We start from the raw sequence: 17,862 nt of genomic DNA, 5'->3' as shown, positions 1-17,862 counted from the left end.
GAAAGTGTTCCTAGTTAAGAAGTAGTTGCCAGAACATTAATACATTAAATTGGTAAAGTTAGTATATTTCAACCTTATTTAAATTGTTTAATAGAAAATATCAGTCAAATACTTTTAAATACAATAAAATTAGGCACACTTAAACCGATTCGTGGTACATTTGGAATGTTGTGTTGCATTCGACTTGTGCCTCAAGCAGTTTTTATATACTATGTATAATATTAAAACCCCTTAAACTAAACTACTCAACTTATGGAAAATGCAGAATTGAAATAGTATGACTACAGCACTTAAATAGTCTGGTAAATATTTTAAAAGTCTATGACCAGACGTAGTTATAAAAAATTTAAAACGATTTAATTTATAAAAAAAATATACAGTATATTTGAAGTTGCATTTAGCTTAAATTTGCTTGTTCAACAGACTTAAGTTCGATATCAACGCGCGCCGATAAATTTCTTTTTCACCACAACTATCGAGCCAGTGAAAACAGCTGATTGTTCACAAGTGATGCTAAAATTTTTTTAATTAAATACACGACTCACATTTCTTTTCAGTTGTACACAAAAGAAAGATATCAGAAAGATATAGTTTAAACAATATATATCATTAAAACATGTTTTACTTGCTGTTATACCGGAGCCCCTTATGGAGGCGAACCATCGCTAGATCTATCTGGAAAATAGCTAGACTCACAGCGCCGCTGGTTTCGAACAACTGGTTCCGTGAACTGTTGTCAAAAGTGCTGAAGTGCTGGAGAAAGCAGTAGAATGATAAGTTTAGGCCGTATTTGCACAATTACTGAGTAACTAGTGACAGCCGAACAAGCGCCATGTATTCATAAGCACCTGCCGCGCACCTGCCAATTGGAATTTAAAGCGGCCCCGGAGCAGAAGCGCCGCATTTCTTCGCCGAGCGTCCGCGGAGTCGTCGGATCAGATCGGATCGGTTTGGATTGGATTAGTGACTAAAACAGTCGGACAACAACAGCGGCTTGATTAGTTGGCAGTAAACAGAGCTAGCGAACGCACCGGTCATTCACACCGCACCGTTTTGGCCAGAAGCAGTTCCAGTATTGGTAGCCAATAAGCCACAGCAATGGGTCTCCGATTCCAGCAGCTGAAGAAGCTCTGGCTGCTCTACCTCTTCCTGCTCTTCTTCGCGTTCTTCATGTTCGCCATCAGCATCAACCTGTACGTGTCCAGCATGCCGGGCGGGGACGCGGAGATGCGGTGAGTAGTCGGCCCGGTAATTAGCAATGGGCCCATTAGGACGCGCCGCTCGGATTGCACAACTTCCCCTGGGGCCCAAATGGGTTGCAAAATGCAAGTGTTCCAGTCGAGTGCCTCGCCTCCGCGTTTTTTGGCTTCGATTGCCGAGGCACTTTGCATTCGATTTGGGTCTTGGGTCTGTGTTTGTTTTGCCATCGCTTCGCGTGATTCGATGGGCCATTGTAAATGCTAAGTCTTAATACCGCTCCATTGTCACATCTTGGCTCATTTGGCTATTGTGGATCACTATGCCGATTTCCCGCACAGTCATCCGAAACCGCCGCCCAAGCGCCGCTCCCTCTGGACGCACAAAAACATCGTGGCCCACTACATCGGCAAGGGAGACATCTTTGGCAACATGACAGCAGGTGAGTGAGATGGTTCCACCTGATCATCATCAATTAAGGTTGGTCATTGGGGTAATAAAACTGTTTATTTGTCTTTTACCATTCCCAGTTACCCTTAGTCATCAATATTTAACTGTTCCATTAAGTGGTTTCATTTGATTTTACTTTCTGCACAATTCACAATTGGTTTAGGCACTCGAAAATATATTAAAGACTTCTTTTATTACCTTAGTATCATTTCACTTTCGACGCATTAGGGAAGAACTGACGAACTTTGTTTTGAACCTACAACCTTAGTTGCACCATCGTTGATGGAAAATACCTAGAGAGAGTTTCCCTCAAATGACACAACGTCAAAATGCATTAATCCCCACTCGCTTGCAGACGATTACAACATCAACCTGTTCCAGCCCATCAACGGAGAAGGTGCCGATGGGCGACCAGTTGTGGTGCCGCCTCGCGATCGCTTTCGCATGCAGCGCTTTTTCCGGCTTAACAGCTTCAACCTGCTGGCCAGCGACCGCATCCCACTGAACCGCACCCTCAAGGACTACCGCACACCTGAGCAAGTAGAAGCCTCAGCTTACTGCGAATCTTTCCTAATGCACTTCTTCTCCTGCGCAGATGCCGCGACAAGAAGTACGCCAGCGGTCTACCCAGCACGTCGGTGATTATAGTTTTCCACAACGAGGCCTGGTCCGTGCTCCTGCGAACCATCACCAGCGTCATTAACCGGTCGCCGCGCCACCTGCTTAAGGAAATTATCCTGGTGGACGATGCCAGCGATCGCTGTAAGTCTGCATAGTATAATCAATGTATATTCCAAGAATTCCATCTGTGTGAAATAGTAGTGCCGACCTTGGGCGAAGCTTCTTAATTTTGCATTACCTAAAGGACATTTGGTTCTATTGCTAGCGTACAAGTCCTGCGAATGGTAGAAAGTTTTCAGTCTACTTTGCCAAAAGAAACTCACATTTTTTAAGAATGATATATATATTTATATTTAGTTTTGGGATGATTCACAATATTTGTTTCTAATCTTGGTATAAGTAACGTAGTTGATTCATTAAAAGTAATTTCTATCCTTAACTTGCTAGAAAGTTAAAAATAATAAGAAAGAAGCATGAAATGAAATTGGCGTTAATTTTATTTGTAGTAAAGGAAACGTAACTCTTGGAATTTACATATAAATGACATACATTATGCGTATCTGCATATAATAACTTTCCTAATCAAATGTTCTTCCAAAGCTTATTTAAAACGTCAACTGGAGAGCTATGTGAAAGTGCTGGCGGTGCCCACAAGGATCTTTCGCATGGAGAAGCGCAGTGGCTTGGTGCCTGCCCGTCTTTTGGGAGCCGAAAATGCTCGCGGCGATGTGCTGACCTTCCTCGACGCCCACTGCGAGTGCTCGCGGGGATGGCTGGAACCACTTCTTTCCCGCATCAAGGAATCACGCAAGGTGGTAATCTGCCCGGTAATCGACATAATATCCGATGACAACTTTAGCTACACGAAAACCTTCGAGAACCACTGGGGCGCCTTCAACTGGCAGCTGAGCTTCCGTTGGTTCTCCTCGGACCGTAAGCGCCAGACAGCTGGCAACAGCTCCAAGGATAGCACTGCCCCGATTGCCACGCCAGGAATGGCCGGTGGATTGTTTGCCATCGATCGCAAGTACTTCTACGAAATGGGATCCTATGACAGCAACATGCGCGTTTGGGGCGGCGAGAATGTGGAAATGTCCTTCCGCATTTGGCAGTGCGGCGGTCGTGTGGAGATCAGTCCCTGCTCGCACGTGGGTCACGTGTTCCGCAGCAGCACGCCCTACACCTTCCCCGGCGGCATGAGCGAGGTTCTCACGGATAATTTGGCCAGGGCCGCCACCGTGTGGATGGACGATTGGCAGTACTTTATAATGCTGTACACCTCCGGACTGACGCTGGGAGCCAAGGACAAGGTGAATGTTACGGAGCGTATGGCGCTCAGGGAGAGGCTCCAGTGCAAACCGTTCTCCTGGTATCTGGAGAACATATGGCCAGAGCACTTCTTTCCAGCTCCCGACCGCTTCTTCGGCAAGATCATATGGCTGGACGGGGAGACAGAGTGCGCCCAGGCCTACAGCAAGCACATGAAGAACCTACCAGGTCGTGCTTTGTCACGAGAGTGGAAGCGAGCCTTCGAGGAAATCGACAGCAAGGCGGAGGAGCTGATGGCGCTGATCGATCTGGAGCGGGACAAGTGCCTTCGCCCCCTCAAAGAGGACGTGCCGCGCTCATCTCTGTCTGCGGTAACCGTGGGCGATTGCACATCTCACGCCCAGTCGATGGACATGTTTGTAATAACTCCGAAGGGCCAGATCATGACCAACGACAACGTCTGCCTGACCTACCGACAGCAAAAGCTGGGCGTGATCAAGATGCTGAAGAACCGCAACGCCACCACTTCGAATGTAATGCTGGCGCAGTGTGCTCCCGACTCCAGTCAGTTGTGGACCTACGACATGGATGTAAGTGTACCAGAACTACGATAATTGAATTAGTGCTTAAAATGTATTCTTCCGCAGACCCAGCAAATATCTCATAGGGACACAAAGCTCTGCCTAACTCTCAAAGCGGCGACTAACTCGCGCCTCCAGAAGGTCGAGAAGGTTGTGCTCAGCATGGAGTGCGACTTCAAGGACATCACACAGAAGTGGGGCTTTATACCACTGCCATGGCGCATGTAGAGAGTAGGATGCCATGCCGGTGCCAGGACATTTAATCCAATAACCCTGCCAGCAACTTTTTAACGCAATGTGATATTTATTGAAATTGTTTTAACGAAATTCACTCGTTAATTTGTTTATGTGAACAGTAACCAACCCACAAGCACACGAACTTCAGACACCTGCAGTCCTGCTGTCTAACATAGCCTGATTTCACTGTCCCAATTTAATCAGCAGCAGCAAAATATGCGTGGCAGTGAAACCAGGCTTTACCAAACAATCGTACACCGATACAGACCCACATGAATTGTTTTTAAAACACACTAACCGAATGCGTGGGAGAGCTTTTCTCCCGCCACGCATTGCGACTCTATAGATCTAGATAGCATAGTGGTATGCTATATCTACGTCATATTTATTAAGAAGAGTTAGGAAATTTTTAGCTATACTTACTACCCTCGACCTTAATTTTTATATCACTTGAATAAAGCAACCGAATGTAGAAAGCGTCGCTGCAATCTGTTTCTCTTTCCCTGACTCCTTATCGCTGGCCCCTGGGAAAGGTCGCGATGCACTGGCTTTAAATTTGGCGCATCTGCCGCAGATTGCACCACTCTCGCGATGAACGGCTGCTATAACACAATAAAGTACACGGGCCTGCTCTGCAATCTGCTCTATATGGTAAGTCTGACTTTTGCAACTCACTCTGGGTAAATTGTTAATAATCTTCGGCGTTGCAGCTACTCGGCATAGGAGTGATGTCTGGAGCGGGACTAGGACTGCAGATGGCGGAGCCCAACACGCCGGAGCACACGTATTTCGTGAAGAGTTTGGTCTTGGGTGGCTCCATTTGCATGATCGTGATGTTCGGATGCTATGGCATGGTCGCCAACTTGCTTTGTGTCAATCTGATCGTAAGCAAAAGAAAAGGCGAAGCCTGATATGGATAGTAACTAACTGAACTCTCCCCGCAGTTCACCATGTTCATACTGATCGCTCTGGCAGCGGAGTACCTTCAGCTGCACCACTATCACAGTCCGTCCCTCAGGAGCCCGGCTGGCGCCTGGCAGCAGCTGGAACTGGCTTGGCATGGCCTGGACAGAGAGCCCGAGCTCATGCACCAGTACGAGGCCTCCCAGCACTGCTGCGGCTACAATGGTGCCGACGATTACAAGCGCCTGCATCTGCTGGTGCCGGCGAGTTGTTATCAGGCCGCTGTTAATGACACCGCCCAGCAGATCTATCCAAGCGGCTGTCTCGAGACGCTGAACCGCAGCCAGCGGTACATCCAGCACCGCGATAAGCTCTACATGTGGGCCATCGTTGGCCTTGAGGTGGGAAATTAACTTGCGGCTGAAGTGCAGTTTCTCGAATAATCACCGATCTCTTCACTCGCCGCAGATCTTCATACTGCTGCAAACTGTGGCGCTGAGTGTGCTGCTCTTTCGGCTGCGACAGCGGCAGCGCATCGCACGACGACAGGTGCCGCCAGGTGTGCGGCGGGAACCGCGCTCCAACCATGTGTCCGCCTCTCGTGCGCACCTACTCAACGACGCCTGACCTACCATTAAGATCTTATGAAAACTTTGGTTTATTGGTTATCCAAGTGGCAAGTGCTTATCTCTATAAATGTCATTCGTGGTTAGTAGGTGTAGCGACGAGTCTTGTTGGTCAGCTGGCAGCACAAGGTGATTCCCAAGATGATGCCTACGACCTGCAATAAAAAAAACAAAGTGTTGCATTAAACATTTACGGCCTGTCAGTTCTCAATCATTTTGTTCGCCAATTGGTCTAGAGACTTGCAAATTCGAGGTTAATAGCATTCCATTTTCTAACGCACATATATCATAGCTGCATTTTGCTAATAAGTCTTGCAAGTTTGACTGCTGTGCCCACCTCGTAGCCAATAAGTCCGCAGTGCACCCACTTCTCGTATCGGTAGATCTGCAGATAGGCCCGCTTCACGGCGGCCATGCAGCCCTCCGCATACGGATACAAGGCGTGAATGCCGTCCTTGGTGTGGAAACAGCTGCGGGGCACCTTCATGTTGAGGCTCGTGTAGTCGGAGAATCCCTTGTCGCCACAGCACTCGTACTGGAAGAGCGGAAAGAGGGCATTTAAGGATCGTAGGATGATCGCACTAGGAAAGGACTCACCTCTTGCTGCAAGTCTTGCATGGCGCCGTGGTGGACCAGCTCCTTCATCCAGAGATCCATCACGTACACCTCAGTGGCGTCCAGCTGCTTGGTCTCATTGTAGTGGGAGACCTTCCAGATGTGCGAGGCTATCAGAGCCAGAAGCAGAATCAAGTTCTGAAAGCCGAGGCATTAGAAGTGCCCATCAATCGACAAACCATCTGTTCTGGCTACTCACCACCACCATCACCTTGATGGAACCGAAGATGGCTCCCAGGCAACCGACCAGTCCGGCCAAGATCAGAGCACCTGCCATTCCCAGTTGGACGAACTTCTCCGTGTGCTCCGCGGAGCCCTCGTCGAACTTGTCCAGCTCATAGACGCCGGCCAGGGCCGCAAGGACGCCAACGATCTGGATCGGTATTAAAATTATGAATTATGCCTGCGCACATTAAGCGTTTGTTAATGGCCCATGAAATGGGCAAACAAAATCTTCAGAGACAAACTTTCGACTCGTGGGATACGTCATCGGGCAGCGAGAACAACCAAAATAAAAACAAACCGGGCGCAAAAATAAATTAAATTACTTTGGGCTTATTTTTAAATGGCACATACACAGTTTCCTTTCTTGTTGCTGTCGCTTCGATTGTGGAAAAAAATGCGCCTGCCCATACAAAAGTGGGCAGAACGAGAGCCAAGTGACATCTTGTCTGGTGGAAATGGAAATTTTGAATGGGATTTGTTTGCTGCCAAATTGGCCAGCTACTCGACCCGACCAGCGAGAAATTACAAGCGGCAATGAGAAATGGACAAGAATGTAAGACACTTTATGATCGTGATTTGACAGACTGCCAGCGAGTTGATTGTGAATCAAGATTTCCATCAGCAAGTGCTTTTATTACTCATACGCAGTGTGTGACTCAAGAACAGTTGCACTGAAATTATCAAGGAACGGTGACAATGAATGAATGCCTGGCCTGCGGTTTGTGTTTCCCAGCGGCGATCATGGAAAGTTTATGCTGGCTAATGATGCGTAAGGCTAACGCGGTTTCCCAGGCGATATCCCCCTTACCAACGTCAGCGTACTGAAGACCACCGAGGTCCATTGCAGGCACACGCGAACCGTGGGCATTTTTCACTTTCGATGCAGTTTTTTACTATATGTTGGATCAATCTTATTCAGCGCTCTTTCGAGCAGCGACTCCAGGCAGCGGACGCGTTTCCCGGGAAAATTCGCCTTCCACTCTCGACCGTCTGTGCGTGGCGGTGACCGAACCGTTAGTGCCGTCGGACGTCGGTCGGGCCAAAATAAGGCGAGACCCGAAAAAGCGCTAAGAAGCTGCGAACTGTTTACAAATCCGCCGAGTGGCCGTCCGTGTCCGCATCCGTGACCGTCTCGGTCCCCGTTTCGGCGTTTCGTGTGCCGGTCGTTACTCAGGAGACCGGCGTACACCAGACCTCATTGGCACCCCGCCTCTTCCGCTCCACACTGACAGAAACACATTATATTACGCCTATAAAAACTTATGATTTAGTGTATCATTGCCCTATAACTTTTAAATAAGTTTAAATAACTGACCGAAATTGACCCCTTGGTTGTAAAGATCTTACTATTTCGATAGATATGGTTAACTATATCATTCTCCCTTAAACAAAAGGTAAAGAAACTTCTAGCAGATCGGGAGAAATTATCAGTATCTATACTTTAGCCTGTTACTGTCGTATAGGTGGCGCTGTAGCATATCTCCTCGTTCTCCCATTCGCTGGGGAAGGGGTATCTGATAGTCGAGAACTCTAGTGTGAAACCAGATAAATGGGGTCTTTTATATTTATTTCTCTGTTTTAAAAACGAATTCTTCTAATATGTAGAAGATATTCTTTGAGTGCACCCAATGTTTTCGTATATTTTTATACGCATCTTTATAGGCAACATACATCTACTTAGCCCGCCGAAATTCCACATATAGTGGGCACAAACAACACTTATTGAATATTATGATTTTGGTTTATTTTTTATTCTACGCTTCTGTTGCCTCCAGATCATCTTAAACTGCTATAAAAATCCATAGATATCGGATTATGCGTTGCCAACACCCGATTTCGGTGATTCCAAGCGACCTGTTAGAATCTTTCGCGCCGCAATTTATTGCGCACCGTGATGCCCAAGTGGGTTGCGGCTCCCAGGGCGGCGAACTGTGCGGAGAGAACGGAAAATTTGATTAGAGTCCACCGTCTGTATGTGGCATCTATTTATGCACCGCCCTTGGCCAACCAAGCCCTCGGAAATATGTGGCCAAGGCCGGCATGGAATCTACATACCTCCACCAGAAGCAGCAGCCACTTGATGATGAGTCCGATGGCCACGTTGTCCGTGGCATGCGCCTGCACGGCCTGCAGGCAGCCCCCGGAGAAGAGGGTGTTCTCGCGCCGCTCCTGATCCTTGTAGCAGCTCAAGGGTATACCCCGGCCCATCAGGATGTAGTCATGGGCGCCCAACTCACCGCAGCAGGAGTACTGGAATGGAATGAAATCGGTTGTGATGACCCGCACATCGGAATATACTGGACTTATTGGACTTACCTTTTGCTCGAGGAGCGATATGCGTTCCACATTGGCCCTTTGATCAGCCCAGGTGGCCAGGAAGTCCTTCTTGGATCGCTCCACGTAGTCCGTGGAGTGGGCTGCCGCGATAATGTAGATCTGCAGGCACAGCAGGATCAGCAGGCAGATCACATACTACCGGAGGATTCAATATTATGTGAATTTAGTTGATGTATCAATTGAAGGCTTCACTTACGCTCCAAACCAGTCCCAGGGAAACCCGAGCGGTGGCGAAGCAGCCCAGGAACGAGGTCAGGACCACGAAGGTGCCCACGAAGATCTGGACAACGATGGCGATGTGCTCGAACGTGCCCGGCGTGGAGCTGTTCAGCTCGTACACGGACAGAGCAATCAACGTCACTCCAATCAGCTGCCAATAAAGTCACATTAAGTCCGTTGGCTAGTGCCCATTTCTCTCCAACGTCACTCATACGCACCGATAGCAGCACATTGAGAACGATAAGAACGGCTTTCAGGAACGATGTGCGGCAGGCCATGTTGCCAATCAATAATCCCTATAATTAACCACGAAGGTGCGTTATCCTTGTTCCCGCACCTGTTTTCCGCTGCGCACTTGACCCGAAGCGACGACCACCGGAGAAGCGAAGACCCAATGAAATCCGCCGGCCCTATTGCCATAGAGGTTGACGTGCGACTGAGCGCAACGCTTTCCATTTGAAATGTGGCGCCCCCGAAAGCGCCAGTTAGTGGGTTCCGCCACTAGACAGAAATCAACTATTCCGCGGCGGTTCGCCTCGCTACACTGAGAGAAAAGAGTCGAAGGACATAATCATATATATATATAACACATTGTGTATAACACAATCACTGTTAAAATTGTTTTGCAAATTTTAAAATTTTCTTGAAAAATACACTTAAAAAATACACTATTACTCCAAGGTAAATCATTTCACTTAACGCTGTCTATTTTGCTCGACACATTTGGCATACATATTTACATATCATGCATATCGAATTGGACAGAGTCCAAAAATAAACTTAGCTTATGTCACTTTATATTCTACAACTTACTTTTCCAGATCTGCTAATTTTAATTCAGAACACAAATTTCCACCACCAACTTTTTTGCTGACTGTATTTACATCATCATTGCTGCTGATTTTTGTGGGGTGGTATAGTGGATTCTCGTGGGTGGTATGATGTCACAGCGGCCAAAGCTTTCACCGCATTTTCTTTATTTAGGAATTGAATGGGGCCACGAAAGTCCACCAACCCACCGGAGCGCCATCATAGATTACAGGACATCATTGGGGTATTTCTGCGCCGCACACTTAACTGGAACCTACAGATTCCAAGCATGCCATTACGCGACGAGCAACAAGTCATTTGGCAGTCAAAGCAAATAGAGAAATGTTTCGGCCATCCAAAGCTCGTCGGGACTACGCGTCGTATGCTTAATATTTCCATCGGGCGAACACACAAACAAACTGACAAGCGAGCAAATCATGTGAAAACAAACACGCGCACATTTATTATGATACTTATAATGGGTAATTGAACTATAAATATGTACTTTAATTACAGGTTACTTTAAGGTAGGAGTGAATAATTTATGACTGTCCTTTGCATTTGGTTATGAAATGTTGAAGCGAAAAATATCAGCGATTCCGAGTTTGTACTGTTGGTTAGCCCGAGATTACCGAAGGCCTAGAACTCCATCCGCCGCTGCTTGTTCTTAAAACTAATGGCCAGAAAGACGGCCAAGGCGAAGCAGATTAACTGAAAGAAAGTCGGGTCATTTAAATATATGGGAACTTAAACGAGGCTAAGGAAAAACCCACCTCGAAGGCCACTAGCACCCAGGACACTATGATGAAGCGCAGCTTGTCGCTTTCGTAGAAGCTCTGCACCTTTTCGATGCACCCGTCCAGATAGAGATGGTCGGGGGTCTGCTGCAGATCCGCGTAGCAGCTGGGCGGGATCAGCAGGCTGAGGTGGATGTAGTCCTGGGCGCTGCTCTGGCCGCAGCACTCGTGCTTCTGCTGCAAGGCATCCATGTTGTTCGCCTGCCAGGCCACCTCCACCATGTCCCGGCCGCTCTTCACGTCGAACTCGTGGAGGAACAGGCAGGTGCTCACGATCTGCAGGATGGCCAGGATCAGCAGGAAGACGGCACTCTAAGGGATACGCAACAGCATTAATTCAGAAACGGTTTCCAGACTATATGGCCTACCGTTGCTGTCAGCACCACCGATTCCCGGATGGCCGCGAAGATGCCCAGCAGAGCGAGGACCAGGATGAGCGAGCACGCGATGTAAGCTGCTATTACGAATCCCTCCGTCTCCGTGTCCGCATTGTAAGCTATCCAGCCGATGGCCCCAGCAGCAAGAACCTGAAATTTGTTACAGTGAAACCTCAGTGCGTCGAATACTTATATCGATCTTTAGAACTTAGGACTCATAACTTAATCTTATGAAATGGGTGAATCAAATCCTTAAACACTTCCCTCGATCTCTGTTAAAATTTCTGAAAAATACATTATGTTGGTCTTATAGAAGATCGCCTGTACAATATGACACGGTTGCAGTTGCAATTACAAGGGCAATTGCCATTCATTTGTGTGGCAATTAAAAGCCGCAGCTGAGTGCATCACATAATTTGTCGCTCGGGAAGTTTGCCTGACTGAGCGCTGTGATAATGAAATGAATCCTCCCCCTCACTCCCACTCCCGTCCTTCCGGGGGTTGGCAAATCACCCTTGTTGGTGGCCCAGTTTCGGGAACTCCGGCGTTCGATTGCGATATATGGGTCAGACTGCAAACTAGAGTGCGAATACTGGGCGAGGGTACGTGGACATGACATCATCCTGCGGGAGCAGAGGTGGGAGCAATTGAAGGCTCTGGCGGCAGTGGGGGGAGGGTGGGGAACAGGGCGCAATGTAAACATGGCTGTCATGGCAGCCAGTAACCAGACGGGAGGCACTGAGGGGTGGATATATCGGAGCAGCAGGAGGGGCCAATGGCCACCTTGAGGCCAGGTCGTCTATCTCAGGTGGGCGCGAAGCTGACGAACGACGGACGTCGCTTAAAAATACACAACCAGCAAAAGCAGAATATTCGAAAATTTTCAAAAACATCTTTTCGACCGTGTGCTTTTCAAGTTTATATGGTAGAGAATATTCAAAAATAATTCACTTGGGGCGCCTTTGAAGTGCGTTCACTTGTGCACCCATTCCACATGACATCATGCTAATTTCCTTGCACGGCACATGGATATACATATAAGCAGAATATATCCGACGTGGTCGAGGTAATTAGTAGTCCATGTATGGGATGACTTACCCCTAAAACGGCATTCAGAACGATGGAGCTGATCTTTACGCTGGTCGTGGCGCAGCCCATTTTGTTGGATCTGAAAACATGATCCAAACGCATTAAGTCAAAACTCTCGATCACTTCTCGAATCTCAAGTGTGTTAACCTTTTGACTTCTCTCTCCGCACACGAATAAAGTTCGTTTTTGTTTATTTAAATATTCGTTGCTGGACTCGAATAACAAACAAATATATTTCCGCTGAACGCTCGGCGGGATATCCGCTCTCGAATCTGAACTTTTTGGTCTGGCGCGTTCTGCGTTCGCTGGCGAACTGAAAGCGGGAAAAGTTTTGTTTTTCTCTCTCCCCCTGAGGACTGTTGTTCCCCAATCAAATAAAAACAACACAGAGCGCACTCGCTCTCTCAAAAGAGAGCGCTGCACTTGGGTCAGCGCTCCCAGCCATGACGTCATGTCGACTGGCGTTTCCACGGTGGTGTTTTCGAATTCTTATCGGGTCTGTCAGTAGCGTACAATCATATGTGAATGATTGAATGGATTCGGGCTTAAGCAATTAATTATCTGAATATTGATGTATTGATGTTTTTAGCACCGATAAATAACACAAACAAGGATTAATTTCAAATTAAAAGTCTTAACCTAGTTTCTGAAATCCTATCCACTTTTTATTCGTATATAATTACATTAAACGAAATATACATATGAAAATTGTTAAGTTAATATTTCAAATTGTTGTTATCAGAATTGATCACACTCAATTTTAAGAAGTTTGTTAAATTTTAATTCCAATTACACCAATTTTCGATATTGAGCCGGAGTTGATGCTTACCCAGTAATGACTCACATAATCCTCTATCCAGAGTTGCCACCCCTCCCTCTCCCCTTCACAGATTGTAAAAGCGCTTTGTTTACAAGTTTTTGTGGTTGTTATGTCTGGGTTGAGCAATCCACAATCCCCCCCTACACCACACAAACTCCCAAATTCATCCCACTCCTACACACACACGCATGTATGTATGTACCATATGTATACGGCTATAAATGACTTGGAGACGTCATTTGGACTTTATTGTGTTTGTCTCTGGCTTTGATTTTCCATTCATAACAATATGCTTGACTTTTGTTTGCGCAACTCATTTGAAGAGCCCTCTAGTGGTCAGTTTTCTCCAACGCACAAGATCACTGAACAAAACGATCGTTCAACTTCAGTAAAGTGGTTTTTAGGTTAACCTAAAAACAAAGTGTATTCTGTTAAAAGAAAGAATCTTTTCATTTTTCGATGGATGTGAACGATGCAGGAAGTGGCCACGGATAGAACAAAAGAGACCGCTTTCGACTATTAAAAACCCTTTACTCGAATCATTGGAGAGAAACATGGACATAAATTTAAATATTTTTATATAGTTCTCGAGAACGTTCATACGGACGGACAAACGGACGGACATGGCTAGATCAAGTTAAAAAACTCAAAAGATTTTGAGTTTCGTGAACCACCTCTTTTGAATACTAAATTGTTGTCGAAAGTCGAAATATGTGGAAAGTAATGAGAAAACATTGTATGAATTTCTTTTTCTAAGTATATTTGGTATTTTAAAACGATATGTGTTTGGTACTTGTAATTATGTACATATTATTTTAATATTCGACTGTGTTAAGCATTGCTTTAATAAAAAGACGATTTTTGCAATTAAACCAAAATCAGTTGCTTGGCAAGTATCGCTGGGTTTTCGTATCAAAAACAAACCACACACCACTGGTGACACTTAGAAATGAGGAGTTTGGTTTCTTATTCAGTAAATATTCACTAATAGTTATATCGTCTCCGCCGGTTGGTGTAGTGAATGGCCAAGATGATGGCCAGCGATAGAATGGCAACCTATAAAAAGTAAAGAAATTAGTTCGAAATTTGCCCCACCATATTTATAATAAATAGCACTTACGTTGAATCCGAGCAGACCCCACTCCAAATAGCCCAGAGTGGTTGCCTCATCTGCAAAAGCCTCCTCCACTTTTTCGAGGCAGCCCCGCAGATAGAGATTCAGGGGATTCACACAGCTGGCGTCCTTGCAACAGCTACTTGGAACGGTATTGTTCCAGAATTTGATATCCAAGTAGTCTTGGGCACTGTCGCGGCCACAGCAATAGTACTGAAGAAATATATGATATATATCATAGATATATAGAAATTAAAGCAGAGGGCTAAACATACATAAATATATACTTCAGCAGCTTTGTGCAAATTCTAATACTACATTATCAGAAATAAACATAAGCATAATCGTTATATTAAAACCGTGCAAGATAACACTAGCTAAAAAAAGAACAAGGCACTAATGCCTATCTAACTTATACTTATGTATTTATAAAATAAAGTTACTTTAATCGCTATTTTGGAAACATTAGCACTTTAAACCTTGCTTAACTGATAAATAGCATATGCAATTCTAGCTTCCTAGTTTCTGCAACTAGTTTGTAGATTTGATCATGAACATCATGAGCATTGGCACTCACCGTCTTCTGAATAATATCCATACTGCCAGGCTTCGTCTGCTCCAGCTCCCACTGATTCTCCACCGTTTGAAGGGCGTACCTTTTAAATACATCTTTGGGATTCAGGATGATAAACGCCACTATAAGTAGCAGCAAAATCAGCAGCAGTGTCGCATACTGCAAGGCAATTAGAATTATTAGCTCATGAATGATTCACAGAATTGCAATATTCAGTCACGTACCGTCCAGAGCATGCGCGGCGATTCGCGAACGGCTCCACAGCAGCCAAACAGGGATATTACCAGGATAATTCCGCCCAGAACGAAGATACCGATGGCATATGAATCCGGCATTGCTCCCCAGCCGAGGCCGCCAAAGATGAGCACCAGGATACCAAGTATCTGAAAGTCAGAAAAGTAGATAGTTAATGTCCAGCAAGAAGATTGTAAAGCACCCTATAAATAATAAATATTATCTATTAAGGAATTGTAAAAAATCGCATAGGGTTTATAATCTCAGACAGCCTAGCTTGGAAAGTTTTCATAAAACACACATGTTGAGCTTAAAAGCAAAGATTAAACCAAGAGAGAATGCTTTAGTCGAGTTCCACGACTATCAGATACCCGTTTCTCAGCTAGTGTGAATTCGAACGTGAAATTTCATCATTTTTCTGGGATATCGATACATATTGGGGAATAAAATGAGAAAACATTTAAAAATTGTTGAAAAGTGTGGGCGTGGCAGTTTTGTGCGGTTTGTGGGCGTGGCAACATGGGTCATCTTTGTCTCTAGAATCTGTATGCTGAGTCTCAACATTCTAGCTTTTATAGTTCCTGAGATCTCGACGTTTATACGGACAGACGTACAAGAATACATACATACTTTTCAACGAATCTAGTATACAAATCTAGTATAATTAAGAAAACAAAACAATTTTTCAAATTGCTTGAGCGACTGCTTTTTGGAATCATGGCAACATAGAACAATGATCCAAGTTTTCTAGATTTAATAGTCCCTGAGTTCTCGACTTTTTCTCGAACTTCATACGGACAGAAAGACGGACGGACAAGCGGACATGCCCAGACCGACTTGGCTAGAGAGTCTGATCAAGAATTTATATACTCTCTAGAGTCAAAGAAGAATTCCAATAGGATAAGTCAACAATCTATTAGGATTCGGCTTACATCAGACCTCACGGCCTTGAGAAGGCCACAGAAAGTTTTGATGCATATGGGCAGCTCGGCCTCATCGCTATTTTCATCATTATCTGGTGAATAATCCGGTTTCCATATTCCGCTCGAATTAGCTTTTCAAACGAAATCCGAATGCATGACGCACTTCAGCAGCCTCGTTTCGCCGCTTGGCCGGCAAGCCCTCCTCTTGGCTCAAGGAACTGAAAGGCCGAGCAGAAGCCATTAACAATAGACACTGGCTAACGCACACAGCCAGCCGCGAAGCGTAGTCATAAGCCAAACACGCACCCGAGATGATATCATCCAGCGACCAGGTGGACGTGGAACGGACAGCATAGAGCCCAAACATCGAGGCTCCTCACACAAATTTCAAACCATCGCAATTAGCTGGCTATTTGTAGAAAAGAACCGGCAGATTCGCAGCCATATCGCTTAGACTCCCGAGGCACCATATGCCAATTCCAATTCCAATTCGGTGCTCTACTTACCGCCCATAAGGCATTGAACAGGAACAGCGAGTACTTTATGGTGCCCGTTGCGCAACCCATTTCGAATGTTTTTCCACTTCAATCTTTTGCCTCTGGCTAGAATGCAACCGAATCGCCGCAGTGCCACAAGTTCGGCAGTTTGCCTTGCCGCGGATTATTTTCAATTTTCGAGTCCGTATCGGCGGAACCTGACTGAATCGGTTAGGAGTGCGCACTGGTGCGGCCACGGTCACGAGCAAACTGAGCTCCCCGAAAACTCTCTCGCTCGGAATCCGATCCGAGTCGAGCGGTCCGAAGCTCCAAAGCTGCCGCTTCTGCACTGTGGATCGCATGACCACTTTTCCGGCCAGAATCCATGGAATAGTTGTTCATGAAGCACCAGAATTATAGTGATGAGCACTGCTTTGCTCCTAATACTTACGGCAATGCAGAGTGTTTCGGCACTAATCAAATGATATGGACTTCCTGCACATATGAAATATCTCTATATCTCTAAGCAAGCTCCAGGAAATTGATTCTTTTAGATTCATTTTCACAATTGAACAGTGATTGAGTTAAAATGATGTGCCCCACAGTGCCGTCTAGCAGTGTTTGTTAAAGCAAACAAAAGCAGCCGGGCACACACATTACTATACAGTAGAACCTCAATAACCCGCTCCCAAACGATAGCAAAAGTGTACATAATTATTCATCGAATATTGTGTTGATTTTCATTAATACCATAGATATTCATTTAAAGAGAGAGGTTACAAAATATATTATTTTCTTAATATATTAATATGTCAACTAATATACTTCGAGTGACTAAAATCCATTTAGGCGAATTCGCCTGCACTCGCTGTAAGCAAATCAAGAATGTTAAAGGTGGCGGTGACACTCTAGTGCGGCTCCCGTCATTCGGAAGCCAAACAGAAACTGAGGCGGGAAAGTTCGGAGCGTGGAGCTGGTTATGCTTGACAGAACCAAAGCGTTGCTCGAGTTGGGGGAACTCTATATGGCTCCATTTGCCAGATGTTTTGCCGGGGTGTGTGTCTTATCGATAGCGGAGTCGGGTCTAATCGGCCTCCGCCTCTCAAAGCAATTTACCAACGATCGAATTAAAGGCGGTGAGATTGATTCAGCTCGATTGCGTCAGACACACGGCACTGGATGACGCCACCAACATCGGCGGATGAGCTCAGTTTCCGATGCGGAGTGCAGGATCGTGACTTCCACTATCAAAATTGAAACCTCACATGCTTTGCTCACTTTGTGTGAATCTCAAAAAAAAGTATAGGAGCTAAAAGAAAGTTGAACTGACCTTATTAGGCAAATACCTTGTTACAAATACAAAGTTAC

At 45.7% G+C, this 17,862-nt stretch overlaps 6 protein-coding genes across 7 annotated transcripts; 2 read left to right on the top strand and 4 right to left on the bottom strand.

The window, feature by feature from the left end:
- Positions 1–726: 726 nt before the first annotated feature.
- LOC117135835 (polypeptide N-acetylgalactosaminyltransferase 3) lies at positions 727–4,836 on the top strand. Its single transcript, XM_033296346.1, has 6 exons — positions 727–1,232; positions 1,539–1,639; positions 2,003–2,183; positions 2,243–2,409; positions 2,869–4,127; positions 4,185–4,836. Exons 1-6 carry the CDS (start codon positions 1,099–1,101, stop codon positions 4,344–4,346), a joined length of 2,004 nt encoding a protein of 667 aa, XP_033152237.1. The 5' UTR covers positions 727–1,098; the 3' UTR covers positions 4,347–4,836.
- A 110-nt stretch (positions 4,837–4,946) lies between these two features.
- Positions 4,947–6,095, top strand: LOC117135836 (protein late bloomer). The gene is made up of 4 exons (XM_033296348.1): positions 4,947–5,006; positions 5,066–5,239; positions 5,300–5,659; positions 5,727–6,095. Exons 1-4 carry the CDS (start codon positions 4,947–4,949, stop codon positions 5,883–5,885), a joined length of 753 nt encoding a protein of 250 aa, XP_033152239.1. The 3' UTR covers positions 5,886–6,095.
- On the bottom strand, positions 5,893–7,748 carry LOC117135837 (protein late bloomer). 2 transcript variants are annotated; one of them, XM_033296350.1, is made up of 5 exons: positions 7,533–7,748; positions 6,699–6,872; positions 6,482–6,637; positions 6,222–6,419; positions 5,893–6,039 (listed from the first exon to the last, which is right to left on the bottom strand). In XM_033296350.1, exons 1-5 carry the CDS (start codon positions 7,590–7,592, stop codon positions 5,968–5,970), a joined length of 660 nt encoding a protein of 219 aa, XP_033152241.1. In that variant the 5' UTR covers positions 7,593–7,748; the 3' UTR covers positions 5,893–5,967. The 2 variants fall into 2 exon arrangements, with proteins under 2 accessions (XP_033152241.1, XP_033152240.1); XM_033296349.1 differs by lacking the exon at positions 7,533–7,748 and adding an exon at positions 7,076–7,306.
- Positions 7,749–8,484: 736 nt separating this feature from the next.
- LOC117135839 (protein late bloomer) lies at positions 8,485–9,666 on the bottom strand. The gene is made up of 5 exons (XM_033296352.1): positions 9,499–9,666; positions 9,258–9,431; positions 9,041–9,196; positions 8,780–8,974; positions 8,485–8,653 (listed from the first exon to the last, which is right to left on the bottom strand). The coding sequence occupies exons 1-5, from the start codon at positions 9,556–9,558 to the stop codon at positions 8,582–8,584; spliced, it is 657 nt and encodes a 218-aa protein (XP_033152243.1). The 5' UTR covers positions 9,559–9,666; the 3' UTR covers positions 8,485–8,581.
- An 859-nt stretch (positions 9,667–10,525) lies between these two features.
- Positions 10,526–12,677, bottom strand: LOC117135842 (protein late bloomer). The gene is made up of 5 exons (XM_033296356.1): positions 12,501–12,677; positions 12,363–12,432; positions 11,256–11,414; positions 10,864–11,199; positions 10,526–10,801 (listed from the first exon to the last, which is right to left on the bottom strand). Exons 2-5 carry the CDS (start codon positions 12,420–12,422, stop codon positions 10,730–10,732), a joined length of 627 nt encoding a protein of 208 aa, XP_033152247.1. The 5' UTR covers positions 12,423–12,432; positions 12,501–12,677; the 3' UTR covers positions 10,526–10,729.
- Positions 12,678–13,986: 1,309 nt separating this feature from the next.
- On the bottom strand, positions 13,987–16,761 carry LOC117135840 (protein late bloomer). The gene is made up of 5 exons (XM_033296353.1): positions 16,525–16,761; positions 15,086–15,244; positions 14,865–15,020; positions 14,294–14,500; positions 13,987–14,229 (listed from the first exon to the last, which is right to left on the bottom strand). Exons 1-5 carry the CDS (start codon positions 16,582–16,584, stop codon positions 14,158–14,160), a joined length of 654 nt encoding a protein of 217 aa, XP_033152244.1. The 5' UTR covers positions 16,585–16,761; the 3' UTR covers positions 13,987–14,157.
- Positions 16,762–17,862: the final 1,101 nt, after the last annotated feature.

Source organism: Drosophila mauritiana, chromosome 2R (genome assembly GCF_004382145.1).
Source record: "Drosophila mauritiana strain mau12 chromosome 2R, ASM438214v1, whole genome shotgun sequence".
Classification (NCBI taxonomy): domain Eukaryota; kingdom Metazoa; phylum Arthropoda; class Insecta; order Diptera; family Drosophilidae; genus Drosophila; species Drosophila mauritiana.
The sequence above is the reverse complement of the archived record's forward strand: the minus strand, read 5'-3'. Positions and strand labels throughout refer to the sequence as shown.

What these genes read in the sequence shown, in the direction of transcription:
- LOC117135835 (XM_033296346.1), top strand. Translation starts at nt 1,099, where the DNA reads ATGGGTCTCCGATTCCAGCAGCTGAAGAAGCTCTGGCTGCTCTACCTC. An exon ending in AAGGACTACCGCACACCTGA is followed by an intron (nt 2,184 to 2,242) that starts GCAAGTAGAAGC and finishes TCTCCTGCGCAG; the next exon opens with ATGCCGCGACAAGAAGTACG. An exon ending in GGACGATGCCAGCGATCGCT is followed by an intron (nt 2,410 to 2,868) that starts GTAAGTCTGCAT and finishes GTTCTTCCAAAG; the next exon opens with CTTATTTAAAACGTCAACTG.
- LOC117135836 (XM_033296348.1), top strand. Translation starts at nt 4,947, where the DNA reads ATGAACGGCTGCTATAACACAATAAAGTACACGGGCCTGCTCTGCAAT. An exon ending in TCTGCAATCTGCTCTATATG is followed by an intron (nt 5,007 to 5,065) that starts GTAAGTCTGACT and finishes TCGGCGTTGCAG; the next exon opens with CTACTCGGCATAGGAGTGAT. An exon ending in GGGCCATCGTTGGCCTTGAG is followed by an intron (nt 5,660 to 5,726) that starts GTGGGAAATTAA and finishes CACTCGCCGCAG; the next exon opens with ATCTTCATACTGCTGCAAAC.
- LOC117135837 (XM_033296349.1), bottom strand. Translation starts at nt 7,165, where the DNA reads ATGTCACTTGGCTCTCGTTCTGCCCACTTTTGTATGGGCAGGCGCATT. An exon ending in CCATCAAGGTGATGGTGGTG is followed by an intron (nt 6,638 to 6,698) that starts GTGAGTAGCCAG and finishes CTCGGCTTTCAG; the next exon opens with AACTTGATTCTGCTTCTGGC. An exon ending in TGCAAGACTTGCAGCAAGAG is followed by an intron (nt 6,420 to 6,481) that starts GTGAGTCCTTTC and finishes CCGCTCTTCCAG; the next exon opens with TACGAGTGCTGTGGCGACAA.
- LOC117135839 (XM_033296352.1), bottom strand. Translation starts at nt 9,558, where the DNA reads ATGGCCTGCCGCACATCGTTCCTGAAAGCCGTTCTTATCGTTCTCAAT. An exon ending in TATCGCTCCTCGAGCAAAAG is followed by an intron (nt 8,975 to 9,040) that starts GTAAGTCCAATA and finishes ATTCCATTCCAG; the next exon opens with TACTCCTGCTGCGGTGAGTT. An exon ending in GGCTGCTGCTTCTGGTGGAG is followed by an intron (nt 8,654 to 8,779) that starts GTATGTAGATTC and finishes CTCTCCGCACAG; the next exon opens with TTCGCCGCCCTGGGAGCCGC.
- LOC117135842 (XM_033296356.1), bottom strand. Translation starts at nt 12,422, where the DNA reads ATGGGCTGCGCCACGACCAGCGTAAAGATCAGCTCCATCGTTCTGAAT. An exon ending in TTCTGAATGCCGTTTTAGGG is followed by an intron (nt 11,415 to 12,362) that starts GTAAGTCATCCC and finishes AACAAATTTCAG; the next exon opens with GTTCTTGCTGCTGGGGCCAT. An exon ending in CGGTGGTGCTGACAGCAACG is followed by an intron (nt 11,200 to 11,255) that starts GTAGGCCATATA and finishes CGTATCCCTTAG; the next exon opens with AGTGCCGTCTTCCTGCTGAT.
- LOC117135840 (XM_033296353.1), bottom strand. Translation starts at nt 16,584, where the DNA reads ATGGGTTGCGCAACGGGCACCATAAAGTACTCGCTGTTCCTGTTCAAT. An exon ending in TGGATATTATTCAGAAGACG is followed by an intron (nt 14,501 to 14,864) that starts GTGAGTGCCAAT and finishes ATATTTCTTCAG; the next exon opens with TACTATTGCTGTGGCCGCGA. An exon ending in GGGGTCTGCTCGGATTCAAC is followed by an intron (nt 14,230 to 14,293) that starts GTAAGTGCTATT and finishes TACTTTTTATAG; the next exon opens with GTTGCCATTCTATCGCTGGC.